The sequence below is a fragment of the Cephus cinctus genome, unplaced genomic scaffold, assembly GCF_000341935.2.
Source record: "Cephus cinctus unplaced genomic scaffold, Ccin1 Ccin1_scaffold0331, whole genome shotgun sequence".
Taxonomy (NCBI): Eukaryota; Metazoa; Arthropoda; class Insecta; order Hymenoptera; family Cephidae; genus Cephus; species Cephus cinctus.
Window position 1 is genome coordinate 127667 of NW_014333028.1, and position 23223 is coordinate 150889.

At 33.5% G+C, this 23223-nt stretch overlaps 5 protein-coding genes and 2 long non-coding RNA genes across 15 annotated transcripts; 4 read left to right on the forward strand and 3 right to left on the reverse strand.

Annotated features, from left to right (window-relative positions):
- Positions 1–659: 659 nt before the first annotated feature.
- LOC107267039 (solute carrier family 12 member 9) lies at positions 660–6038 on the reverse strand. 3 transcript variants are annotated; one of them, XM_025084260.1, is made up of 10 exons: positions 5917–6038; positions 5197–5478; positions 4918–5052; positions 4168–4505; positions 3825–4038; positions 3455–3724; positions 3178–3385; positions 2286–3074; positions 1761–2198; positions 1335–1677 (listed from the first exon to the last, which is right to left on the reverse strand). In XM_025084260.1, exons 2-10 carry the CDS (start codon positions 5462–5464, stop codon positions 1479–1481), a joined length of 2859 nt encoding a protein of 952 aa, XP_024940028.1. In that variant the 5' UTR covers positions 5465–5478; positions 5917–6038; the 3' UTR covers positions 1335–1478. The 3 variants fall into 3 exon arrangements, with proteins under 3 accessions (XP_015593729.1, XP_024940028.1, XP_015593727.1); XM_015738241.2 differs by lacking the exon at positions 5917–6038 and adding an exon at positions 5745–5888; XM_015738243.1 differs by lacking the exon at positions 5917–6038 and having other exon boundaries at positions 660–1677; positions 5197–5464.
- A 62-nt stretch (positions 6039–6100) lies between these two features.
- LOC107267041 (proteasome subunit beta type-4) lies at positions 6101–7574 on the forward strand. Its single transcript, XM_015738248.2, has 5 exons — positions 6101–6372; positions 6595–6801; positions 6876–7022; positions 7107–7305; positions 7411–7574. The coding sequence occupies exons 1-5, from the start codon at positions 6242–6244 to the stop codon at positions 7495–7497; spliced, it is 771 nt and encodes a 256-aa protein (XP_015593734.1). The 5' UTR covers positions 6101–6241; the 3' UTR covers positions 7498–7574.
- Positions 7575–7827: 253 nt separating this feature from the next.
- LOC107267040 (methionine aminopeptidase 1D, chloroplastic/mitochondrial) lies at positions 7828–9599 on the reverse strand. 4 transcript variants are annotated; one of them, XM_015738246.2, is made up of 7 exons: positions 9467–9599; positions 9244–9341; positions 8895–9134; positions 8614–8805; positions 8376–8526; positions 8159–8269; positions 7828–8082 (listed from the first exon to the last, which is right to left on the reverse strand). In XM_015738246.2, exons 2-7 carry the CDS (start codon positions 9310–9312, stop codon positions 7892–7894), a joined length of 954 nt encoding a protein of 317 aa, XP_015593732.1. In that variant the 5' UTR covers positions 9313–9341; positions 9467–9599; the 3' UTR covers positions 7828–7891. The 4 variants fall into 4 exon arrangements, with proteins under 4 accessions (XP_015593732.1, XP_015593730.1, XP_015593733.1 ...); XM_015738244.2 differs by having other exon boundaries at positions 9439–9516; XM_015738247.2 differs by having other exon boundaries at positions 9244–9330; positions 9467–9508.
- On the forward strand, positions 9256–14938 carry LOC107267038. Of its 4 annotated transcripts, none has more exons than XM_025084257.1 (9): positions 9256–9372; positions 10223–10265; positions 10404–10525; positions 11045–13484; positions 13609–13763; positions 13930–14134; positions 14224–14346; positions 14415–14538; positions 14619–14938. In XM_025084257.1, the coding sequence occupies exons 3-8, from the start codon at positions 10519–10521 to the stop codon at positions 14524–14526; spliced, it is 3042 nt and encodes a 1013-aa protein (XP_024940025.1). In that variant the 5' UTR covers positions 9256–9372; positions 10223–10265; positions 10404–10518; the 3' UTR covers positions 14527–14538; positions 14619–14938. The 4 variants fall into 4 exon arrangements, with proteins under 4 accessions (XP_024940025.1, XP_015593726.1, XP_024940026.1 ...); XM_015738240.2 differs by lacking the exon at positions 9256–9372 and adding an exon at positions 9700–9985 and having other exon boundaries at positions 10701–13484; XM_025084258.1 differs by lacking the exon at positions 9256–9372 and adding an exon at positions 9975–10096.
- A 252-nt stretch (positions 14939–15190) lies between these two features.
- Positions 15191–17228, forward strand: LOC107267042 (DET1- and DDB1-associated protein 1). Its single transcript, XM_015738249.2, has 4 exons — positions 15191–15364; positions 16056–16194; positions 16314–16375; positions 16467–17228. The coding sequence occupies exons 1-4, from the start codon at positions 15362–15364 to the stop codon at positions 16572–16574; spliced, it is 312 nt and encodes a 103-aa protein (XP_015593735.1). The 5' UTR covers positions 15191–15361; the 3' UTR covers positions 16575–17228.
- Positions 17229–17974: 746 nt separating this feature from the next.
- Positions 17975–18855, reverse strand: LOC112494239. Its single transcript, XR_003059487.1, has 3 exons — positions 18728–18855; positions 18283–18423; positions 17975–18169 (listed from the first exon to the last, which is right to left on the reverse strand). It is a non-coding gene; the product is annotated as an uncharacterized LOC112494239 (long non-coding RNA).
- A 117-nt stretch (positions 18856–18972) lies between these two features.
- LOC112494238 lies at positions 18973–22502 on the forward strand. Its single transcript, XR_003059486.1, has 6 exons — positions 18973–19096; positions 19161–19276; positions 19503–19902; positions 20155–20288; positions 20402–22250; positions 22452–22502. It is a non-coding gene; the product is annotated as an uncharacterized LOC112494238 (long non-coding RNA).
- Positions 22503–23223: the final 721 nt, after the last annotated feature.

Consider the following 23223-nt stretch of genomic DNA (forward strand, 5'->3'; position numbering starts at 1 on the left):
CTGTCATTATTTGCATTCCATCTCTGCCATATTAACCATATCTTGACTTCGCTTTTCTTCATTAATACTACCTTCTACGATAAAATGATTCCAAATGTAAATTGAAAGTCGCATCGTCGAAAACTCAGTGGGGCAATTGTTAAATAAATTTGCATTAGTTCGAATTTTCGCCGATAAGAGGGCAGCACCTCCTGGGCATGATAGGTGGCGCCATCTCTGGGGCAACCAATGAACTTTCTCCGAAAGAAAATCCCGAATATAATTCGAAAATCAGCTGTATCTCAAAAAGGGCTGGGTTCAAGACTCTTTTCTTGATATTTTGAAAGATCTCTCTATGCAGAAACATCAGAATAGTTCATGTAAGATGCTGGTGCAGATCAAATTGCGATAGGGCACTTTTAAAAAATCCCTTTACCTTGAGTCCTCGAGAATGCTTCTTTGTACATTAAGTTTATTTTCATTTTTTGGGTTTATTCTTGAAAATAAGGACAATCATAAAAAGAATAATGAAGAATAAGAGTAAGAATTTTCAGGAGGGATCGCCGTACTCAAAAATCCTGCAATAAGTCCGCTAATATGGAATACCAAATTCAAGATAAGAAACTGAATAAAGTAAGACTGCGAATTTCATGATACTAGGTAATATAAAAGTTACAATATTTAATAGACTAATGGTTTATTTATATATTATTAACTGCTCTTACAAGTATTGTATATAGATGAAAAATGAGAACGATGTTGTATACGTAAGTAATAAGTTCATAATTATACAGAAAATATACGATTTTTAATCATGCACAAGGTACAGTTACGAATAATATTATTGATTGCTGTTATAATTACATATTATCTGAGTACTGGTGCGTTGGCATGTTTTATAGTATAGATATACATCTGTTTCTCAAAAAAATATTTCGATATACAATGTGGTATGAAACTGCTTTTACATAGTATGAAATTTCGTGGAACATTGGACGGTTACGATAGACTATTCATGTGGTACGTTTTCAGTACAGTTGTACTAAACAAAATAATAAAGAAAAATGTTATATCACAGCAACAAGCCTTATATGGAATTAGCTGTAATAAGTGTTAAATACGATTTACAATTAGATATAATAGAATTTTAAAATATATATTATATAATTATCTAATTGATACTACAATTATTAGATACTTGACAGCCAATTATAAGAAAGTAATACAATGTCTTGGTCCGCATCACTAGGACTAGTTTATTCTCTTTTTTTTTTGAATACCTCACTAATGTTTTGAATCATTTAAAAAGCATATGAAACACATTTTGCATTATTTTATTCTGTAATAAACTTGGGCTAATAATTGCTTTTCATTTTTTCTCCAAAATCTCTTTCCGTTAACCTCATGGACAAAATTGAAATATAAAATTATCTTTTCTCTTATTGCATTACATATGGAGATAAGCCACTTGCGTTTTGAACTCTTAATTACTACAGTCGTTATAATGTTGTTGAAGTGACAGCGCTCACCCCATGCACCAGTACAGTTGGTGGTAAGTCAACTGTTAATTCCGTCAACAACTGCAGATACTGCATATGCAATGTGTCCTCTGCCCAAGCATTGGCAACTGGTGGCGCTGGCAAATATATAAAAACAGCTGCTGTCTGAGAGGAGTGATTGCGAATGAGTTGGTTAACGCTGAAAAAATAATTGCATTATTTAAAAAACGATTGTAATATTTGATGACAAGTGATAAGAAAGGAGTATAATAATAATCTTACCTCAATACGTAAGCTCTGGATGCATTACTAACTTCATCATCAATTGGATCTGTGCTGGATTCATAATAACTCTCTGGCTTTGCTTCGATCAAAGGTCTACCTTTTAATCCACCGATCTGTGTTTCGAAATTCTCAATTTTCTCAATCGAAGCAGAAATCCTTAACATATTCAACAATTTTCTTATTCTGTGTTCATTTGACATCTTCATAAATTCATTGGGTAAATTATTCGACTCTGCAATGTTTAAGTTTGAAGATACTTCAACACTAGCAATTTCACAGTGGAAGACTCTGAGGTGTAAGTTCTTCCAGACCGGAACCATATTAATAATACATGCTAGTTGAAGCATAAAAAGTGATGTTGTATCGAAAGGATCTTGATCGGATGGTTGGAAAAAGTTCACAGGCCAAACATCGATGTACTTCAAGTTTGAGTTTCTGTGAGAATAAATTTCCAATACCATTAATCAAATCATTGTTACACGATAAAGAACTCTACATAGTAACAAATAACAGTATACTAACTTCGTTATACGTGACTTGTCAAGCAAGTGGAAGTTTCTGCATACACACAAATTCTTTTTCATTCGAAGAACATCCAAGCACATTCGGACATATTGAAGAGGATCAAGTGATTTCTGAGTACCTGGTTCTCTCAATGGGAACACAGGACCATTAGCAGATGTCGTAATATTGTCAAATATATTGGTAGCATATTGCGAGTTCTCAAAGAAATTATTTGGCGTCTCCTCATCATAAAATCCAAGAATTATAGTATTTGGTTTCATAGCACCCATACCAGACAATCTTATCAAATGATGTAAGCCCTCTCGTACGGTTTTTGTCATTGTTAGTTCAACAAACGCCTTAACTTTCATATGATCAACGAGACTCAACCAATGGGGATACTCATCCATTGTTGGATCAGTACTCTGTCCAGAAAATTCGCCAACCTTAACATGACCAATGACGTAAAGTCCTCCCTTCTTTAAGTCATTAACAAAATGAATCAGTGGACACATCGATCTTGGCGATGAGACCATAAGGAGCATCTGCGGCCTCCAAAACTTTACGTGATCCTTTCTCGAGTCTAACATAAGAAGATACTTTCGAACCTGATGGAATATCAAGGCTTGGGATATGCTACCCCATGGTGCATTCTTGCTTGGTGAGAATAAATGCAATACGATAACAAGTATTAGACACAGAATTATGCTGCTGGAAGCATAAATGCTGTTTGTGGTGAACATCATTACGAGTGTCCCAAGAAGGCCAATGGTTGCCGTGTGCCAAGTGAAATAATTGAATGTTGGCCTGGAATTAGATAACAATATTTAAATGATTTGACAGATAGTTGACGCCGATGAATGTCAATATTGCCTTTGATAAATTTCTTGCAGTCTCAATACCACGTTACCTAAAGTTCGGTGCGCTTGCTAATTCCAGGCCGAGGCAAGCAAGATTTGTAGCCAAATAGCTTAATAGAAATAGTACAGTGTTAATTTGAGCTATGGTGTTCAGAGATCCAATTAGTAAAATTACTTGTACAAGACTCCAAGACGTAAATACAGCGGCAACGGGATTGCCACGCCAAGTTCCATGTGTTATGAAATTCAAGCCAGATCCTGAGTAATTAAAAGTAATTATTATTATTACAGTTAGAAATTATTTATAACGTTGATGAAAAGACTTACCAAAGACATTATCTTTAGCTAAAGCTTCTAACACTCTGCTAGATCCAATCAAATTACTTAAACCAGCGCTGAATGTTGCTGTCAAAAGACCAACAGCTACGAATGGCGGCCAGATATTAATTGGCATCATGTACATGAAATTATTTTGCAATAAAAATCGGCTTGTTGTTGCGGCAGTAAGTACGGACAGTACAATATAGCAGATAAAGGTGAACAATACAGCTGACAATGTACCACGAGGTATGTTTTGTCCTGGATTTTTTAATTCGCCTAATTGTCACGGAAAATGAAGAGTAAATATTAAAAATATCATTTACAATGAAACCTAATTTTTTTAAAACTCTGTATTGTGCATTCGTTCAATACATACCACTCATATTTGCTCCAGCCATAATGCCAGTCACACCGCTGAACAGTACTCCAAAAACACTTGCAAAATCTGTCATTCTTCCATCACTTGAATAATCTGCGGTATAATTGGCATACAAGTTTTCTGCCAAAGTTGATGCCAGTAAACCAGTATATGTCCCATTAACACGATGCGTATCATTTTGTACCAACTTGTTAGCCACGGGTATCAATACCTAAAAAAATTGTATTGATCATTCTACGCCTATGCTGGTCTTTCCTTCATCAGAATAAACTGCATTGAACTGTTACCATTATACTTAAAATAATTAATGTGACTTAAATTGATGAAAACAAAAACGTACCTCCATATGTCCTTGTACTAAAAAACTGATAATCACACTTCCAAGACAAATGCAAACAATTGCCAAAATAGCAACGCTGGTCTTTGCAAACATTGCAGCACCGATCAGGCATACCAGAAGATTTGCGGTATTTAATACGGAACAATATAAAAATCTCCACCAACTTCCATCTGGGATAAGTGCGTTGGTACCAGTTAAGTAACCCGAAGGGCCAAAATTTTCCACTAATCCTTCGGCACAGCCAGATATGCATAAAGCACTTGATACAATGTTGGCCATAAAGAATAATGTTCCAATAGATCCTCCAAATTCAGGTCCCAGGGTACGACTGATCATAACTGAATACCATTTAGGAAAATATTGCAATTTTGTATTATATTACAGATGTTGCATATTGATAATTATTCACAAATTGATATTATAAGCATTATAAAATAACGTTTAAATAAAAAAGATATTAGGCAGCCATAGTTTGTTTGAATTAAGATAATCACTGGCAACTACTCCTTAGGTTAATAATACTTTTTAAAAATGATTGTAATAGTTATGCAAACAATTGGGGAAATCATTACATTAAAGATAGTAATTAGGTTTAAGGAAAAATTGTCTCATGATTATATCACACATATTTTTGAGATATTATGTAAGTTTCGCCAACGCGTTTTTAAGCTTGAATGACTAATACTACACACAATATGGTCTGTTAGAAGTACCTATATAGTAGTTTCCCTATACTGTTTAAAAGGATACAATAAGCACCACCTCCCTCAACTGCTCCATTTGTTGAGATGGCACAAACTGATGCGACAGTAAATACCAAAATTCCATAGGCAATTATAAATTGTGTGAGAGTCACTAGTAAACCTGCATTTCCAACAATATATCCTGAAAAAGTACAGAGAAAAAATTTGTAATATATTGATACTAAATTTATTTAGAATAATTATAAACTAGCATATGCTGAGTCTCTCGACACTAGTAACACAGTATATAGTTCACAAAGGCAATATTAAACTTTGAAACAATTACCCATTCGTATGAAAACTAAGGCACTGAACATTGACAGTGTAACAGGACTGAAAACACCTGCAAATGTTCCCAATGTACGTCCACTCTCAACACCGAGACTGCCAAACTCGACATATCCATCACTTTCAGAAGATGATGTCTTTCCAAATTTAAAGAAATTGCTCAATCTAGAAAAAACTCCATTGCCATGAATCAGTGGAGCTTTCTCACTGGATATTCTGACATTAACTGGGTCTGCATTTGTTGAACCAATTTCAGAAGCTAACATTTTCTATGGCTCACCTGTTGAATAAAAGTAAAAAAAATCGTATACATAAACATATTAAAATACAATTTGCATTTCTATTGTTACAAAAGGTTCACATCCAAATTGGAATACTATTGAAACAAATGATATACTAATCCACCCCCTCAATAGATGCATATGTGAAGTGCATTCAATTCTAAAGAAAGAATAATTGAATAATGTAATAAAAACGCTCTACAAAGATTTCACATTCCAGTCACAGATATTTAGTAAACAAAATTATTCTTATCTATAAACATACGTGAAATTATACACTTCGCATAATAAAACTGAATGATTTTATAAGTTAGTCACACAAAAATGATGACATGAATTGAAACGTCAACTATCGCACTGCCAAATCTGTCAGTGTATGAGATGAGTAATTAACTCCAACTGTACTTTGCATTCTTTTATGCGAATTTATTTATTACCGGTAATTATGATTGGTTAATTCTATCTAACTCTGCATTCTAATTAGCTCTTGAAGTTAGATATTTTTGGGGAATTTCCTTCCTTCCTTTCCTTATGGCTGACTCCTCCAATCAGGAGATGTGCCAGGCTAGGAGAATTTAATTCCCCCGTTACTCCTCAGGCATTGAGTAACGAGATAGATGGATCACTAAAAATGAATATATACAAATCTGCGTTCGTAAAGTGCATACTGTAAAGTGAACTAAAATTCAGAGTCGTTTTGTTACGTTTCTAACTAAATGTGAAGTCTATGCAACAACGTGACATTTGAAACATAGAAGCAACATGGCGTTCATGACTAAAGGTGACTGGTATAATTCTCAAGCATTTTGGCAAAATGGACCTGCACCTGGTGCGATTTATAATTTTCCAGGCAACACAGCACAGTCTGAATCCAACGGTTTCCAACGATCACAGTATGTTGGCATTTTATTTAATATTGTATTATATGCTCATTCAAGTTTAAAAGTTGCATGTCATAAAGATTGTTGAACATTGTATTAAACATCAAACATTATATCTTGTCGAGTTATCAACGAATGTTAGAATAATTTGGCACGTTAGACACTTCAACTTCTATATTTTTGTTCAATTGCAATTCTTGCTTTTATTATTCTGCAACCTATTATTTTCCACAGAGCTCCAATAACTACTGGTACATCGGTGCTTGGACTTCATTATAAGGATGGCGTTGTTATAGCTGCTGATGTACTTGGATCTTATGGTTCATTAGCCAAGTATAGAAATTGTGAACGTCTTATGAAAGTCAATGATAATATTATTTTGGGTGCTGGTGGTGATTTTGCTGATTTTCAATATATCAAGAATATCATTGAGCAAAAAATGTAAGCAGTGGACGTTAAGTTGGAACAATGGATGCTTTAGTGCCATTAAGAATTATTATAAAATATGGTTTCAGTCTTGAAGAGGAATGCTTGGATGATGGATTTTCTCTCAAGCCAAAGTCTCTACATTGTTGGTTAACTCGAGTGATGTACAACAGAAGGTCCAAGTTTGATCCTTTTTGGAATAATTTCATAATTGCTGGAATGGATGATGACAAGCCGTATGCATATTTATATTTTTCATTTTGTATAATCTCTGTTACTACTGCTATGTACCTGAAAAATATAACATATTAATTTAACAGATTCATGGGTACCGTTGATAAACTTGGTACAGCATATGCAGATCCTGTTATTACAACTGGATATGGCGCCTACATGGCAACACCACTTCTTCGAAAGGCTTACGAAGATAATAAAGAGATGACGAAGGAAGAGGCATTACAACATATACATAAATCAATGCAAGTTCTCTTCTATCGAGATGCAAGATCTTTTCCCAAGGTACCTTCCTTCTTGATTCATTCACAATCAATCCTGTTTTCATAGATGGTTTGTTCGTTAATACAAAAATCAATACATTAAAATTACGTTTGTATTTTTTTCCAGTATCACGTTGGTATCATAAACAAAGATGGTATAGAGATCAAAGGACCACTTACATTAGAAAGCAATTGGGAAGTTGCTAATATGTAATTGATGCATTTTTAAAATTAAAATTACTGTAAAATTACCTTTCTTAAATAAAGCGTAACGTCAGTTTGTCTATGAAACTACCTTTTTTACACTTAAAAATAAAACGAACCAATATTCCAGTTTGCTTTGGAATTCAGCATTCAAAGTATTAGTGACGCGAGTGTGTATTTTTAACAATGTTAATTATTAAAATAAGTAAATGCTTATAACTAAATCTGAGTAGTATGAATGTATGTGTCCATCAAACATTTAAATCTGAAGAATTGCACACTCAAAGGGTTAACAGGTTTAGAACTTACATAGAAGAAAATACCGTTAGGGATTCACCTATTTTCTATTGCAAATTCTTTAAGTCACTCATAGCAATTTTATTTAACAAACATTATGAGTTCAATTAATAAGTCAATATATCACAGCCAGTGTCTGTAATTAAAATAGTATGTTCCATTTGAGCTGTTCGAGCATCATCCACTGTAACTGCGGTCCATCCGTCCTCTAGAATTTCAACTTGTGGTCCACCTTGAGTTAATACTGGCTCTATAGTAAAAGTCATTCCTGGTTGCATTTGTCCACCATACCTATTAGCTAAAAAACGATATACATTTTAAGTAATGCTTGATGATAATTGCTTCAAAAGTTAAGAAAACTGTTGGTGTATTACCATAGTGCAAAATCTCTGGAGGTCCATGAAAATAATTGCCTATGCCATGACCAGCAAAAGCAGGGACTATATTGAAACCATGTTTGTTCGCAATTTCTTCAGTTATTTTACCTGATCAAATAACAGTTCATTACAATCTAAACTTGCTTAGAGCTTATACAACAGCTGATCACATTTGACAAGAATAAAGATCATGTCTCAAATCTATAATGCTTACCAATGGAAGAAAAATTTTCGTTTGGTTTACATATGTCAATGGCAGTCCTTAGACATTCTTCAGTTACTTTGATTAAACGTTTCGCTTCATCATCTACTTCACCCACTTGATACATCGTAGAACAATCTCCGTGATAACCATTCAAATAAACCTGATACACGAATTCACAAACTCTGTAGAATAGTAAATAAAGTACATTGAATATTGATATATAATTTTAAAAAAACGTACCACTCACCGTCACGTCGACATTTAATATGTCACCTTCTTGTAATGGCCGATTGTCAGGAATTCCATGACACGCAACATTATTAATGCTAGTGCATATAGATTTTGGAAAACCTTGATAATTCAAAGGACTTGGATAAGCACAATTATTTATAATCATTTCATGAAGCTTCTGATCCAATTCATCCGTAGTCACTGCTGGCTGCCAAATAAAAATTTAATACTGTAAGTTGCAGAGATAAAACTAGTCACAAATGCTCTTAAACGTATATTTTATAAGTTTAACAATACCTTAATAAATTGTCCTGCTTGGTTCAATACTTTTTTAGCAAGAATGCAGCTGTGTCTCATACATTCTATTTGATTCTTATCTTTGATTTCTGATGCAGTAGGTGAGTCTGATGGTATAGAGGATTCACTATAAGAAGGTTGAGGTATATATGATGGTACTCTGTTCATTTCAGATACAACCCAAGGTCTAACGACTTCATATTTTCCATATAAATTATCCACAACTTTTGGACTAGGTACCTTAAAGGATTCATATGAATTTTAATAACTATTTCTCAACTAAATGAAAAAAATATTAATACAGTACATATGAAAATACAATATGAATATTTTGCAAACACTATCACACCTTCTGGAAAAAGTTTTTGAAGAAAGTTCTGACCGGTTGTATTGCTCTGGTTGTTTCTTTAGTCAACATTTTCTGTAAACTGTACTCCTGAAAAAATTCTTCACCAACGTCTCATGTGTTAATAATAACGTAAGTATTGAATAATAAATTTAAAAATTTGTTAAAATAGTGTTATTTTTAGAATAATTTGGGTACCTTTTAACACAAAAATAAATATTTCTACCTGCAATATTAGGTTAGGTTACCGAATTTTGTTGTTTTTTTTCTTATTTTATGCAATAGTGTGTTCTAAAATATATTTCTTTCTCCTCTACGCATGAGCACTAATTTATGTACATAACAAGAATTTTGGAACACACTATACGCATATCTAAATTGCATCCGTTTTTCCGCCTTCTGATTCCTTGCAAATGTAGAATTAAAAAAATGGAGACACGAGTACGTTGGAAATCAAATTTCAATGCTTTTACATTCTCATATTATTATTAAAAGCTGACAATAATAAGATACAGCTTATATAATTTAGAGGAAATCTAATCCTGACATGTGTATAATCATATGGCACCAGTTTAACACAGTCGAATATGCCGCGAAAACGACAGTGGCGACGATCAGGAGATCCCACTTGTTGCCATAGGGAATATAAGTATAGAAATCAAAAGAAAAGATCCGTTTACGTGAAGCATCGGTTGAATTTGAATTCGTTTGTTTGGAATGGTCAAGATAATTTAACATTTGAAATGTGGGTACACGGTTTGCATTATGAGAGAAGTAGCACATTACTTCATTTGCACATAAGAAAAATCTAATAATACTCATGTCATGGTACATTCGTTGGGTCTGTTTAAAAAAAGTATTGCACTTTAAATTTCAACCTACAATTTGTAACAAATCAATTACTCCTTTATTCATTTTTAAGATTAAGACTTGCATAGCCCAAAATTTTCAAATTTTCTTATTTATAGTATTAACTTTTTAGGATACCTGTGAAACTTCAAGAGAGTTCCTCGAGGAGATCATCGGTAAGAGATTTAATGATGGTAGAATGAAACTTTGCTATATAATCATCTTTTACTTGCATATTACAATTGAATATAAAATGATTTGTTCACCCTGATTCCCAATAAACTTTTACATTTCATTTGTCTCTTTAATTCCAGATTCTGAAACCACCTAAATCACGACACCCTCTTCAATTGGTAGATTTCAATTCATCACCAGAAAACAGTCCAACAACTAAACAAACACGGCGTGTCAGTTTTGCAGAAAAAAAACATGTCAAGTAAGTTTTTTTTAAAACACCTGCTGTATGTAATTACTACATGAAATAATCCATAACAAATACAATATCAAAGAAATGTAATTCAATTATGTACTATAAACTAAATGTTCAATATTATGGTAACCATATTTTAAATACTAATTAATGCTTGTTTTCAATTCATAAATTTGCAAAGGGAATTTGTCGATTCTGTGGAACGTGGAACATTATGGGATAATACATACGAAGAGAATGAATTTAGCAGTGGAAAGTTTGTTTGCACTTCACATTGTGAAGACATTGACAATGTAGAAAATCAAAATTCCAAGGATGAAGAGAGCTATTATTCCATTCATAAAGTAGTTGATATTAATGAAAGCATGCAGGAAAATCATTTAGCTCAGTTGGAAACAGCAAAGACGTTTATGAGGGATTTGACAGCAGGATGTTTCACTAATTCCTACAATGATAAAAACGAACTTGGATCTTTTCAAAATGAATGTGATATATCTCAAGAAGAATGTGATCTCAATTTAATAGATGCAGTTGATCGAATCAAAACAACTAAAGTCACAGAACAAATGAACAATTTAGACAATTATACAATGCATCGCCAACCTCACGTATACAGTAATCAGAAGAATGAAATAGAAACAACTAACATAGATAAGACAATCTGCCATGATATGTCAATGGAATTGACTACAGCAATACCTTTTTGTATATCGTCATACCCTGGTACAAGTAATACTTCATGCACAACATTGACACAAAAAAAACAGTATTCCAATCCATCTAACCAATCATATTTGGAAGGAATTAATATGCGATCAAATACTATAAGTAGCGACTTAAATAATTCGATAGATTTGGAAAATAAAACAATGGATTTTACGACAGCAGTGACACATGAGGATCCTTTTTCACAATTCATATTAAATAAGGAAAATATTAATCATCTGCCTTATACTGAAGGAAATACGGCAGATTCGTTTATGGAATACACAGCTCCAGTGGAGAGAACAAAAAAATTTGCAAATCAATCGATGGTATTAACTGAATGTATCCCATCTAAATACATGTTAAAAATAAATACTGAATCTGCAGGAAAGATTTATGGAAGTCGCGATTATATAGATGAATTACATCAAGACAAGCCTAATATCACCCTAAACTATACAGAGATGGAGAAAACAAAGATATTTTGTGATACATCAATTGAAATGACAAATGCTGTAAGATCTGCAATTCAAACTAGAGATTCTGAAATATCCCATAAAAGAAATGAAACTTTAGGGAATATGTCAATGGAAATGACGACAGTAATTTCACAAGCAAAATCATTAATTAAGACAGATGATACTATTGATAAGATGAATCAATCAGCGAAACATGAGAATTTTAATGTTGCAAAGAATATTTTAACTAACAAAGTTAACGTCGATCAAACAATATCAGAAAGAACAGAACAGACCAAATGTTTTCAAAATATGCCAATGGAGTTAACAACACTTGTTTCAACACATGTTACCAATAATAATCCTACAGACAACATAAAGCTGGCCCATAAAAAAAGAAATTATTTGGAATACCTGGAATATTGTGAGGAAACTGGTATTGAAACAACAAAAGAATATTTGGAAGCAACTAAAATTGTAGAAGAAAACAAGACTAAAATGTTTAAAGATATGTCTATGGAAATTACAACAGCCATACCATTAGCTGCATCTATCGTGCAAGGAAGAATTGTACAAAATTTTGATAATTCAGTTTTACAACCAATTCTGGTTGAGCCAGTGGAACAATTTACTGTAACAAATGATAAAGATTCAAGAGATAATGTAAACAGAACAACAAGAAACAATGATCAAGAACTGGATACTGAGAGTAATATAACAAAATTATTTAAAAATGTACCTATGGAAATGACAACAGCGATACGTCAAACAACTCCCACATTTCAAGAAGATGTTTCTTCAAGTTCCAAAAATTATAATGAACACGAGAAGCTAGTTGAACGAAAAGATACGGATGATGTTATTGAGCACCAAGAAATAACAAATACAGTAACTGAAAATATTTATGACAAAATGATTGTTGAGCCTCGTAAGTCTATTCTGGTGGGAAACACATCTATGGAACAAGAAACAGGGATATCAGAATCTCCATTCAACTTGCATTCAAATCGTACGTACAACATCAAAATACCTCGGATTTACCACAATTTGTCAGAAACAATTGGCAAAATTGCTGCAACCGTTACTGAAGATAATAGTAAGAATGATACACCGCATATGAGTATTAGCAACCAAGCAATCAATGAAAACAGATTGCTTGAAAATGAGAGTATGGATATTACACACAGAATTGCAATTAGTGCTGAAGCACCTGCAAAAAATGTTTCTACAAAAACAGAAACTTGTGTAGATATAAATCAAACAAAACAGTTATCTAAAAATACATCGCCAACCAAAAGAACATATGTTATTATTCCAAAAGGATGTTGTACACAAGTGAATGAATCTGTGGCCAATGACACTGATATTGTAATGGGTTGCGAAGAAGTCTGTATAAATAAAAATGACAGTGACCAGGGGAACATATCTATTTATAATTCTGAGCCTATACACGCAGGCAATAGTATATTGTCAGAGAAAATAAATGCAGCAGAAGTTATTAATAAAGATACATCTAACATAAGTGTGATCGGTGATGAAATGTATATGACAGACATTGAAAATCGTCCAACTTGCTTAATATCTAACGATTCGTATGAGGAGAAGAATGATAGCCAATTTCATGAGTTGTCATCGGAAAAAAAAGAGTTGATATATTCGGAAGAAAATGATAAGCGTATATTGCCAATTTCAACAGAAGAAAACGGAATTACAGAAGCTTTGACAAATATCAGCAGTCACATTGATGTAGTTGAGGATCCCTTTGTTATATGGATGAACGGTATAAATGTTTATTCCGAAAGGTATGATCCATATATATGTACATATATACTAAAGAGTTTATTTATAAAAGAAAACTGATACACTAAGTATATCAGATAGAACAATATAAACTTATTGTAATAAAATCTATAAATTTCGTTTTAGGGATGACTGTATTTGGAATGTGCGATGCCTTAATGAAAAAATATTTGCACTAGATTTTATATCAAGTTCCTTAGTAGTTGTCATGCATTTTGAGAATGTTGAGAATAAAGCTATTAATAATTTCCAAAGAATAAAAATTATTTCACGTCTCAAAGGTAAGAATTGAATAGAACAAACTATTATTTGTTTTTATGTTCTTAAGAACTAAGTTCCTATCAAAAAGCTTTATCACATATGACTTATATATGCTTGTGATTTTTAATTTGAATAATATGGTACACTGTTTAAATATATTTTCATCACTTGCGTTTTGTAAATTAGATACCGCAGATCCCATACTTCGTCTGGTACATCGTATAATCTTGGATAAAATAGATCCAGGATCATTAATTAAAACCTATTGCATGCCTGATGATTTTTTTCCGTTGACGGAACATATATCAAGGGATGTGGTATTTGCTATGGATTTTATGTTTGAGTATAAATGGTTACACAATATAGCAATGATAGATATTATAGATAAGCGGTAAATATAAATAATTATTCATTATTTAATTAACATTTGATAAGTACTTAGATTTTGAGAATTAAACTTTCTTGTTTGTATTATTTTAGAATACAATTTACTGTGTGGACTAAAACAGTGAATACGATATTAAATATTTCTATCGAAATAAATACATTGAATAGCATAAGTTTCAATAACGTTGAAGTTGAATGTATTTTGGGCTCGATAAGGTATTCACTTATATCAAAATAATTAATATCAAACTTCTGGTTTATATTACTAATATACTATGATACAGGGTTAATGATATTAAAAAATTAATCGTCAATGCAAAGAAAGATCATCGATATTTATCGAGATGTATAAATGACGTAAAGGAATATCTCGCATGGATGGAAGATACTGGTTGAAAATAATTTTATGTATGTAATCGATACTTGTAAAACTCTATTTGCTATATCTTTGAGTACCTGTGTATAAACTAATATATAATTTTTTTTAGGATTCGTGCATTTTTTGTACCAGAAATACATCACTCACACATGTTGAAAATACGTATCACTATTATAATGTGGACTGAAAGAGTTTTACAATATTCATCGTGATTATACTGTGCCACTATCATTTTTAAAATATAAAATGCAGTACAAGTATAAATGAAACTGGTGTAAAATAAATATATTTTTTATACAAGATAAAATAATTATCTGATAATTAGATTGTAATATGATTTTAAATCAATTAAGTTAAAAAGTTGTATGCAGTTCTGTTGTAAATTTTTGTAAGGGAATGAAAAAGTACATTAAAAGTATGATAATCGCATTAGAAAGTACTATCCTAATTTTGTACGATTACTACTGTTTCATTTCAAATAAAAATGTGGAAAATAAAAAGCTCTTGGTTAATCACATCTTAAAAAAATTAAATTCACAGATTGTCAAAGATCCCTGTATTTCTTTTACTTAAATGTAATATTATTTCATTATGAAATTTATCTATTTTACCGATGGAGTAACGGTGTTACTGATCTGAGTTAGTATACTGTATGAGTATACCTTTTTTACATCTCTGTTTTTTACACCGTGATTTACCATCTATTCGGCTTCTAGTTCAGAGAGATATAACGTCATTCTTATTTTCTTAAATACTATTTTGTGGCGAATACGTTTAACTTTTCTTGAAATTGGTTGAAAAGTTCCTCTAGAAAGTACTGCATTTCCTAATTGTGTATTCGTTCGACTCACGATGGTACGTGGTTAATTTTCTATTCCTGAATAAAATGTTCTCTTACATTTTAGGTTAGAATATTGTGTACACTTTATTTCCAAATCTAGTTTATCTAGATTTTTTCTCCTTCCAAAATTGAGTATACTTTATATTTTATATGCATGTACTTGATTATACATATTCTAATGATTATCGTACAACATAGAATATTTAAGATTAACTTTAGTTAGCAGATTATATAGAGTAAAATGTCCAATGTGAAAACCTGTGTTTTCATTCTTTAGTTGCTGCTTGTTTTGAAATTTCATTGGAATTGTTAGTGGAATTATATTAATTTTTGTTGTGCATGAGACATTGTTTAAATAAGTTAGATTTTGGAAATATGGATTGTTACACTAATGGGTACTATCAAACATATTTAATGTTCTGTTCTGTAAAATTTGTTCTTTAGCATGTTGTAAATAAAGTACTTGCATTTTGACTATGTATTCTTAAAAAATCATTTCTACTACCTTATGAGTGATTATTCATTAAGAAAATTATATTTGTAAATACATTATACGCAAGAATTACTAAAGAAAAATCAATTGTATTATTTTGCTATTCAACAATTTGTTTTTGTCATGTATCTTACTTTTTAAATAACGTTGCCATTATGCTAAATAAAAGGTATTGTAATTTAAGCTAAGAAGCTTTTAAATTGTGTTTTCAGTCTGTTGCTGAATTTCTCAAAGGCTTGCCCTCACATAACGAGAACAACTTTGCAAACTTTCACACTGACAATGGAAACCGAACTTGTGTCAAAAGACCATCTGTCTACCTTCCAACAAAGGATTATCCTTCTGAACAAAGTAATTTTTTCATTCTACATCTATTAAATTATATCTATAAAACAAAAGGGTACACAAATATTAATTCATCGATACCATTGTTGAATATGTATTAACTTTAATTCATTCTGAATTTTCAGTTATTGTAACGGAAAAAACTACAATACTTCTACGGTACCTCCACCAGCAATGGGATAAAAAGGTAATATTTTCATAAATTTCATTCATATACCTAAAATACACCATCATATTTTCTATTGATACTGAAATCTAATATCTTCAAATTGTTCCAGCATGCTGAAAAGAAACGAGAATTGCTATCTGTAACTGGAGATTCACAAGACGAAGTGAGTGGAGTTCGTAGTAAAAGGCCGCGACTCGACCTAAACAACACCCTATGAAACAATTTGTGTGCCTGTAAACATTATCATTTAACAACGTATATGACATTTACCCATAAGTGAAATCCGCGGGAGAAACCAAATGAAATCGAAGTTAGTTATAAATTATGACCTATGCCAATCTTTGATACTGTATCAGAATTAGTTCATGTCCTTCTGTTCAAAGTCTCCATTGCTCTGTCTACAAACTTTGTTTTTCAAAAGATAATGAACTGAAATTATTTAAACTCTTCACAAATTTATCCTGTGAAGTTTCATTTAGAGAATGTTAATAATTTTGCCATATTTATAAGATTATGACTGGCAATTTCATTAAAAACTGGTCAGTAATATCATTAGAATGATCATGTTCAAATGGTGCAACCTGTTATTTGCGGGAGATGCTTATCATTTAATGCATTTATTTCGAGGTTTATATAATTATTTAATATTCTACTAAATTCAGAAAGTTAAAACAAAGTATGGTCCTATCGTCCTACATAAAAGAAAAGGTTGACGCTATCGTATAAAAATAAAAGCATGAATAAAATTTTATATATTCTGTTATGTTGCGTAATATCTGCGTACAATTGTTTATGTTATTCGATTATAAAATATGCACAAGTCAGTATGTCCGCTGTGAAAATCATATTAATAATGATTAATTGAAAAGAGCATTGCGTTATATTTAAATTCCACTACCCTACAGATACAAATATACAAATTGCGTTTTACCTTACGTGATTAATGCGTACAATTAAGTAACTATAGGGTGTGAAACATATGGAAATCTTGAATATTTGAAACTTTCATTAATTTTCAATGTAATACTTTTATGAGAGAAACCTCTCCTATCGTCTACACTATAAATCTGACAATTAGAATTTCTATTTACTTTAATTACTCATGGCTGTGAAGAAGTTTGAAAAGTTGGCGACCTGTCACCGACACAGTAACACTTATATTATAAACTGCATGCATGTATTTAATGGTGAGCATGTGAAACCTTGAATACCTCATTAAAATCGCATCTTCTCATCACCCTAAGCGCAACGCGCAGCAACGACAAATGAGAGAAAATAATATAACTAATTACATTATTGCCCGTCACTTAAAAACGTTAATAATCACTGAAGAGATTTAAAAAATTGATTATTCATCCAATCACGCTAGAAGATGCGCTTCACATTGTATCTGTTATCATACTAAAAAAGTAATATATGTATTATCACAATACAAATTCCTCTCATTGCTTGCATTTTAATTTATTTTATTTTTAAGCTCAAATCTGTTGCTATTGCTATTCTTCTATGAATAAAAAGTAGAACTAATTATACATTTTTAAGGATCCTCAAGAAATGCATACTACGTATCTACATTTATGTTGAACAATATGAAAAAAAATCACTGTACCTCTTTAAATTTATCCAACTGCAATGTAAGTATGTATCAGTGTAGATGTACCTTATAGTAGAAATTGACCGATGCACTTCATGGCCTTGGCGGTAAGATAATAGTCAAACTGACCCTGAAACCGAGGTCGTTATTGTCCGTTGGCCTGGCCGTTCATTTTTTCTCCCAGTAAGGTCCTTTGCACTCGGATGAAAACACCTTCGCTGCAAGTAGTAAATGGCCGATATAATGCACAATTTATATTCTTTTTAAAGATATATACGAGTCTACAAAGACAATTTGTCATCTTTGCATATTTTTCTGCGGCAATTCTTACTTGGATACTTTGAGACGTGTCTTGAAGAAGCATTCGAGAATTTAAAATCTTCATAGGATTTAAATAATCAACATGGCGCTTCCGCTTAATTCGCGCACCAATCAGCCAGTTGATTTTAGGTTGTTTCTAAGTCGACTCACTCTACGAGGAGGTAGAACGAATTATTTTTAATTTAATAGAATAAGTCTCAAAGTGTCAATAGAGTTTAATTGTATAGAATCAGATTGAGTATCTTGTCATGTAGAAATAAGAATCAGGTCGAATGAAAAGTTGAAATTTCTTTCTGACGCAATTTCCGTTACGCTTCCGTTTTCCCATTTTCGACGTCTTCTCGCGTCGACGAGCAGAACGATTTATAATTTCGAAGCCGAGTGTCTCGTCCTATCTTGGCATCGATTCTACTTCGTAATATCGGGTGGAAATTCAGTCTTGAACCTAACCTAACCTTAACCAAACCTTACGGAACGATCCATCATCCACTGGGAGTTCTGAAAGCTTCGGTCGTATCTCATTCGTTTTACCAAACTATTTCTGCTTCTTCACGGATATCTTTTGAGATAAATGACAGTCGCTAGTACATGTAAATATATTTTATTTCCGAATTGATTGAATTTCGTATACGAAATTTGAAGTGACTTATTACGATTGGTATACGAAGAAACATGAATGCTGTAACGTATTGAAAACAATTTAAGATTTGTATCGTTGTCGTTTAGATTCTTTAAGAAATAAGATGTTCGTTCATATCTACATGATCGAAATCAAAGGGAAAAAGAAAAAGAAGACAAAGGTTCTGGAGATACGCGAAAATTTGGTGCGTAGGTTGTTGCACTCTTGAAATTCTGGTACAAGCCTGTAGACGTTTGTAATGTGCGTAGGCGCTGTAGAGGTTATTGGCCAAGGAGCAGCTTACAACCCTCGTGGCAAAAAATACTTAGAAAATTACTAGTTTGTGTTTTGACAGCTAAGAATTTTAGGAGCAACGACAGTTCTGGTGAGATTCACAGTTACTATGGTCATACTTATTTATTGAGTAAGTTTTTCTGAAATCGTCATTCTTTGTAAGTATTCCTTTTATCAAAAGGCAATTCAAGATTTACTTTGTAAAGAGCTAATTCACGAAAGATATGTGTGTACGAACCTAAAGGAAGGTTTATGCCGTGTGGAATGTATACATATAAGAACACTTGTTTCTAGTAACCGTGTTTCTCATTCATTAGGCAACCTGTGATTTTCGTAGCCGCTCAACTTCGGTCACTTCGGGACAGTAAAACTCGCACGTTTCGCGACGGTCAGGATGATGGAAGTAGGGTGAGCAGGGAGACGAGGAGGTGCGTCGATTGCACAGGGATAAAGGAGTTAAGAAAAAACGTCAAGTAATTTACAACAATCGTAAACGTAAGCGCAGGCGCAGCCGCTTGATTCATAGTGATTGCCTAACGGAACCACTGCCAAAACGTACTCCCGCTACGTTCTGTGTCTGGTTGTTTGACTGCCTACCAGCTCCGTTCCCTGGCATCTCCAGTGACGTCTATATCATCCCGAACCCTGCAATTTCGAGGAAACTGCATCACGATTTACGATCCTCCAGCTTGTAACTGTTCTCTTTGCGAATACGACGTAAGACTCATTGAGAGGCCGATAGCCAGCGATCATCTTAATTTTCAAAATTGCATACACGAAAAATGACATTTACTATACTTGCTAATGGTTCTTAAAAATTTTAAGAAATAATCCAAGTTCACCTCGTTCTTTGTACTCGATTCATTTTTAAATACTCTACTTTTTGTATAAATCAAAAACAAGCTTAGCATAGTGCATAAGAGAAATAAGTAGGTCTGCGATAAATAATGTGTAATAATGTAATTTTAGGGATTGGACATTTGCATTGAAGCAGTAGGAGCATGTGAAGGGCAGTGGGTCGGTGTCCGTCTGGTACGATGACCTTGAGAGGAGTAGAATGACTAGTCAGCATATAAGAGAAAAGTTCAACCAATCATCCTTTGGTATGTCTTAGTATTTTTATAATATTGCTAAACAGACTCATACGTCATACTGTAATTCTTGTAGCTCTATAAATCATTCAATTTTAGTACACTCAAGCAAATACTCTGTGCAGTGTCCAACATGACCATCAGCCATCTTGTAGATGACATCGTCTTGTAACGTGAGCGACATTACGGCAAAGTGGACGAGCACGAGGGTGGGTTCTATAGAAGTACACCGATAATAATACACCGACGTCGACGTCGACGGGGAACGGCGTCAGCGACGACCGCAGGGCAGTGCACCACGACGTGGCTCTTTTTATATTCATGATTGCTGCCTGCTGTAACCTGACTAAAAGTACGAAGCCGATATAGTTTCGTTCTGAAACTCAATAGCGTGCACATCGGAAATGTCACGCTCTCTATCATGGTCGAGTTGGCTGCCTGGCTGCTGTCCGTGAGGTTGGCCAACTGAATAGATATATTAATATTCTGTGAGGAGGAGAAGGTCGTGGGTGGGTAGGAAGAAGACAGGTTGGATGTAAGAAGAAAGTAACAATTACAAAGTAACGTGTGGACAACGTATGTAAAAATGAAATACGTATGAAGGATCTTGAAGGTATTGATACTCTGTGCAAGGATTTTTGTTTCTTTAAATTCATACAACAGTTCTTATGTTCTGCGTACGGTGGGTTGTTTTGATGTAAATTACAAGAATTGTTTGACTATAATGAACCCATGAGAAGTCATCGTGGTGGACTTTGTTGTGTCATTTTGCTTTTTTCCTTCTGACAGTCCAATGAACTTTACTGCATCCTGGGGATAAAAAGAATTGCAGGAGTTCAAAAGTCCAAAGCGCGTCTGCGTCTCGCCGTGCCTGTACTTCTTCTGTAAACTAGTACTTATACGACTCTGCGTTTCATTTCTCCTGCGTCATGACAACAGGCTCATTAATTTACAAGAAGAGACTGCTGCCCTGTCCACCGCCAGCATTCACTCCCACGTAGGACTTATTACACGCGCATGCACAGACGTTTTTACTCGGGGTGAAGTTGATGTTGAAAAGATGCTAGATATTCTATCAGTTATACCAGTCAAAGTCAAAGGAAGTGAATTTATTAAGAAAAACTTTTTTTTTCAAACTTCTAACGTCAGCCAGTAAGTAATACTCTAACGTATTCCAAGTTCTATGATTCGATACTGGTATACAATTTTCTAAAAGCACACTGTAACAACGAGCTTTGTATTTTGAATTCGAATAATTGAAATTGACAAAACCGTTAGCTCGCAGACATTTCTGATATACATTTTTTTCTATAGCACGAATATCCGTATTATAAAAGCACGGGGGTAATATCTTAAGGTTACCTCCTTCGTGCGACTACCTACGGACGGCGCGATGGTAATTATCACGAAACGGGTTCGCAATTAACCGGACGATTTAATTTATTACCGGGCCGTAGTCGGGCCGTGGTAGTCGGACTAAGAAGACCGTCCGGGCCCTCCCGCGTTAATTTATTAATCAAACCTGTTCCTGACACCCTGCACTCACCATCTGATCGTTGGCAGACGCGTGTTCGCTGGGAGTGGTTTAACAACGCACGGTGTAATTGATAATAAATGAGCTACACCCCTTGCTCCTTAACTCATTCCTTGCTTTCAATAAAGTCCCGAGCTAACGGACGTCTTCACCAGGTGTGCCTGCCGGTCTGCGCATGCGCACGAGATATTGTATATGCTACGGATATCCGTTACGCGTATCTGTGTGTTTCCATCGTTTCTTACCATCTTTTACGTCGTTACGCATGTTGATTCCGAACTTTGACCGTCTTACAGATTTCCTAATTACCCTGGTAATATCCTACGATCATGTGCATATATAGTTTCCTCTTGTCGGTGCTTTGAAAAGTGGTGATTTGTCAGTGAGCCTAACCTCTAATACTTTTCTCCGAGGTACTTTTTGAAGTACGAGTGACGTTTGTAAGTACAAATTTGTATATTTTTCTTTGCTTCCATGACTGCTTGTATTTGCAGGAACTTTGTTTGTTGTTTTGGGAATTCATGAAAGTGGAAAGGAGGAATGAAATCATTTTTTTACTGGCTACACTCATTCTTTCGTTTGTTTACGATAATTCGGTCTGTTCTTTTCATGTTGGTTCAATTACTTTCTATTTACTATAGCCAGGACGTAAGACGAGGGGGGAGCCTGCAGAAAACAGATGCTCATTGTGGTTGGTAGTTTCAAACAGTTGGTAGTAGTTGGTAGTTGTTCGACAAGCTAATGTATACCGTAATTGGGCTATAAAGGGTCCTTGCTAATCAAAGTCGATTTTTACGACAGGAGACGCTAAGATGTTGGGACGCTCGGATTAATACTGTCCAGCTGTTGCAACAGTGCCGGACCAGTGATGCTGTATTGGAAATTACAACTATGTTGCGGCGGCAGTAAAACGATTGAAGAGGTTTGTTTATGTTATTTTTGTGTTAATTATGTTTAATGAGAGTACAAACGTATTATTAATGGACTTTATAATGGTGAACACAGATCGAATAGAGTATGGGTATTCTAGTTTATAAATATATTATTGAATCTTTCTCAATGTTGGAAAAGTGGAGCAAGAATATTTTTAATTTTTTTTTTGAATACTCATTAATTTCCTTTAATAATCAAATTGATTCATGAAAGTTGTATTGTCACTAAGGGTACTGATAAAAATGTGAAAATTAATTTTACTTAATGTTCACTAATTCTTGCTAATTCTGGGGCGACTGTTAGCACTTTAGTCCTGGAAATTTATTTGCCAATATACATAATTGTCAAAATGCAAATGAAATTGCTTAAGTAACATTTGCAGGATCGCTGAACCAAGTTGGCTGTTGGGATTGCATTAACAAGCCTTATGAAAATATCTTCACGGAAACTATTCGAATTTGCAAGGGTCACGAGGAAATT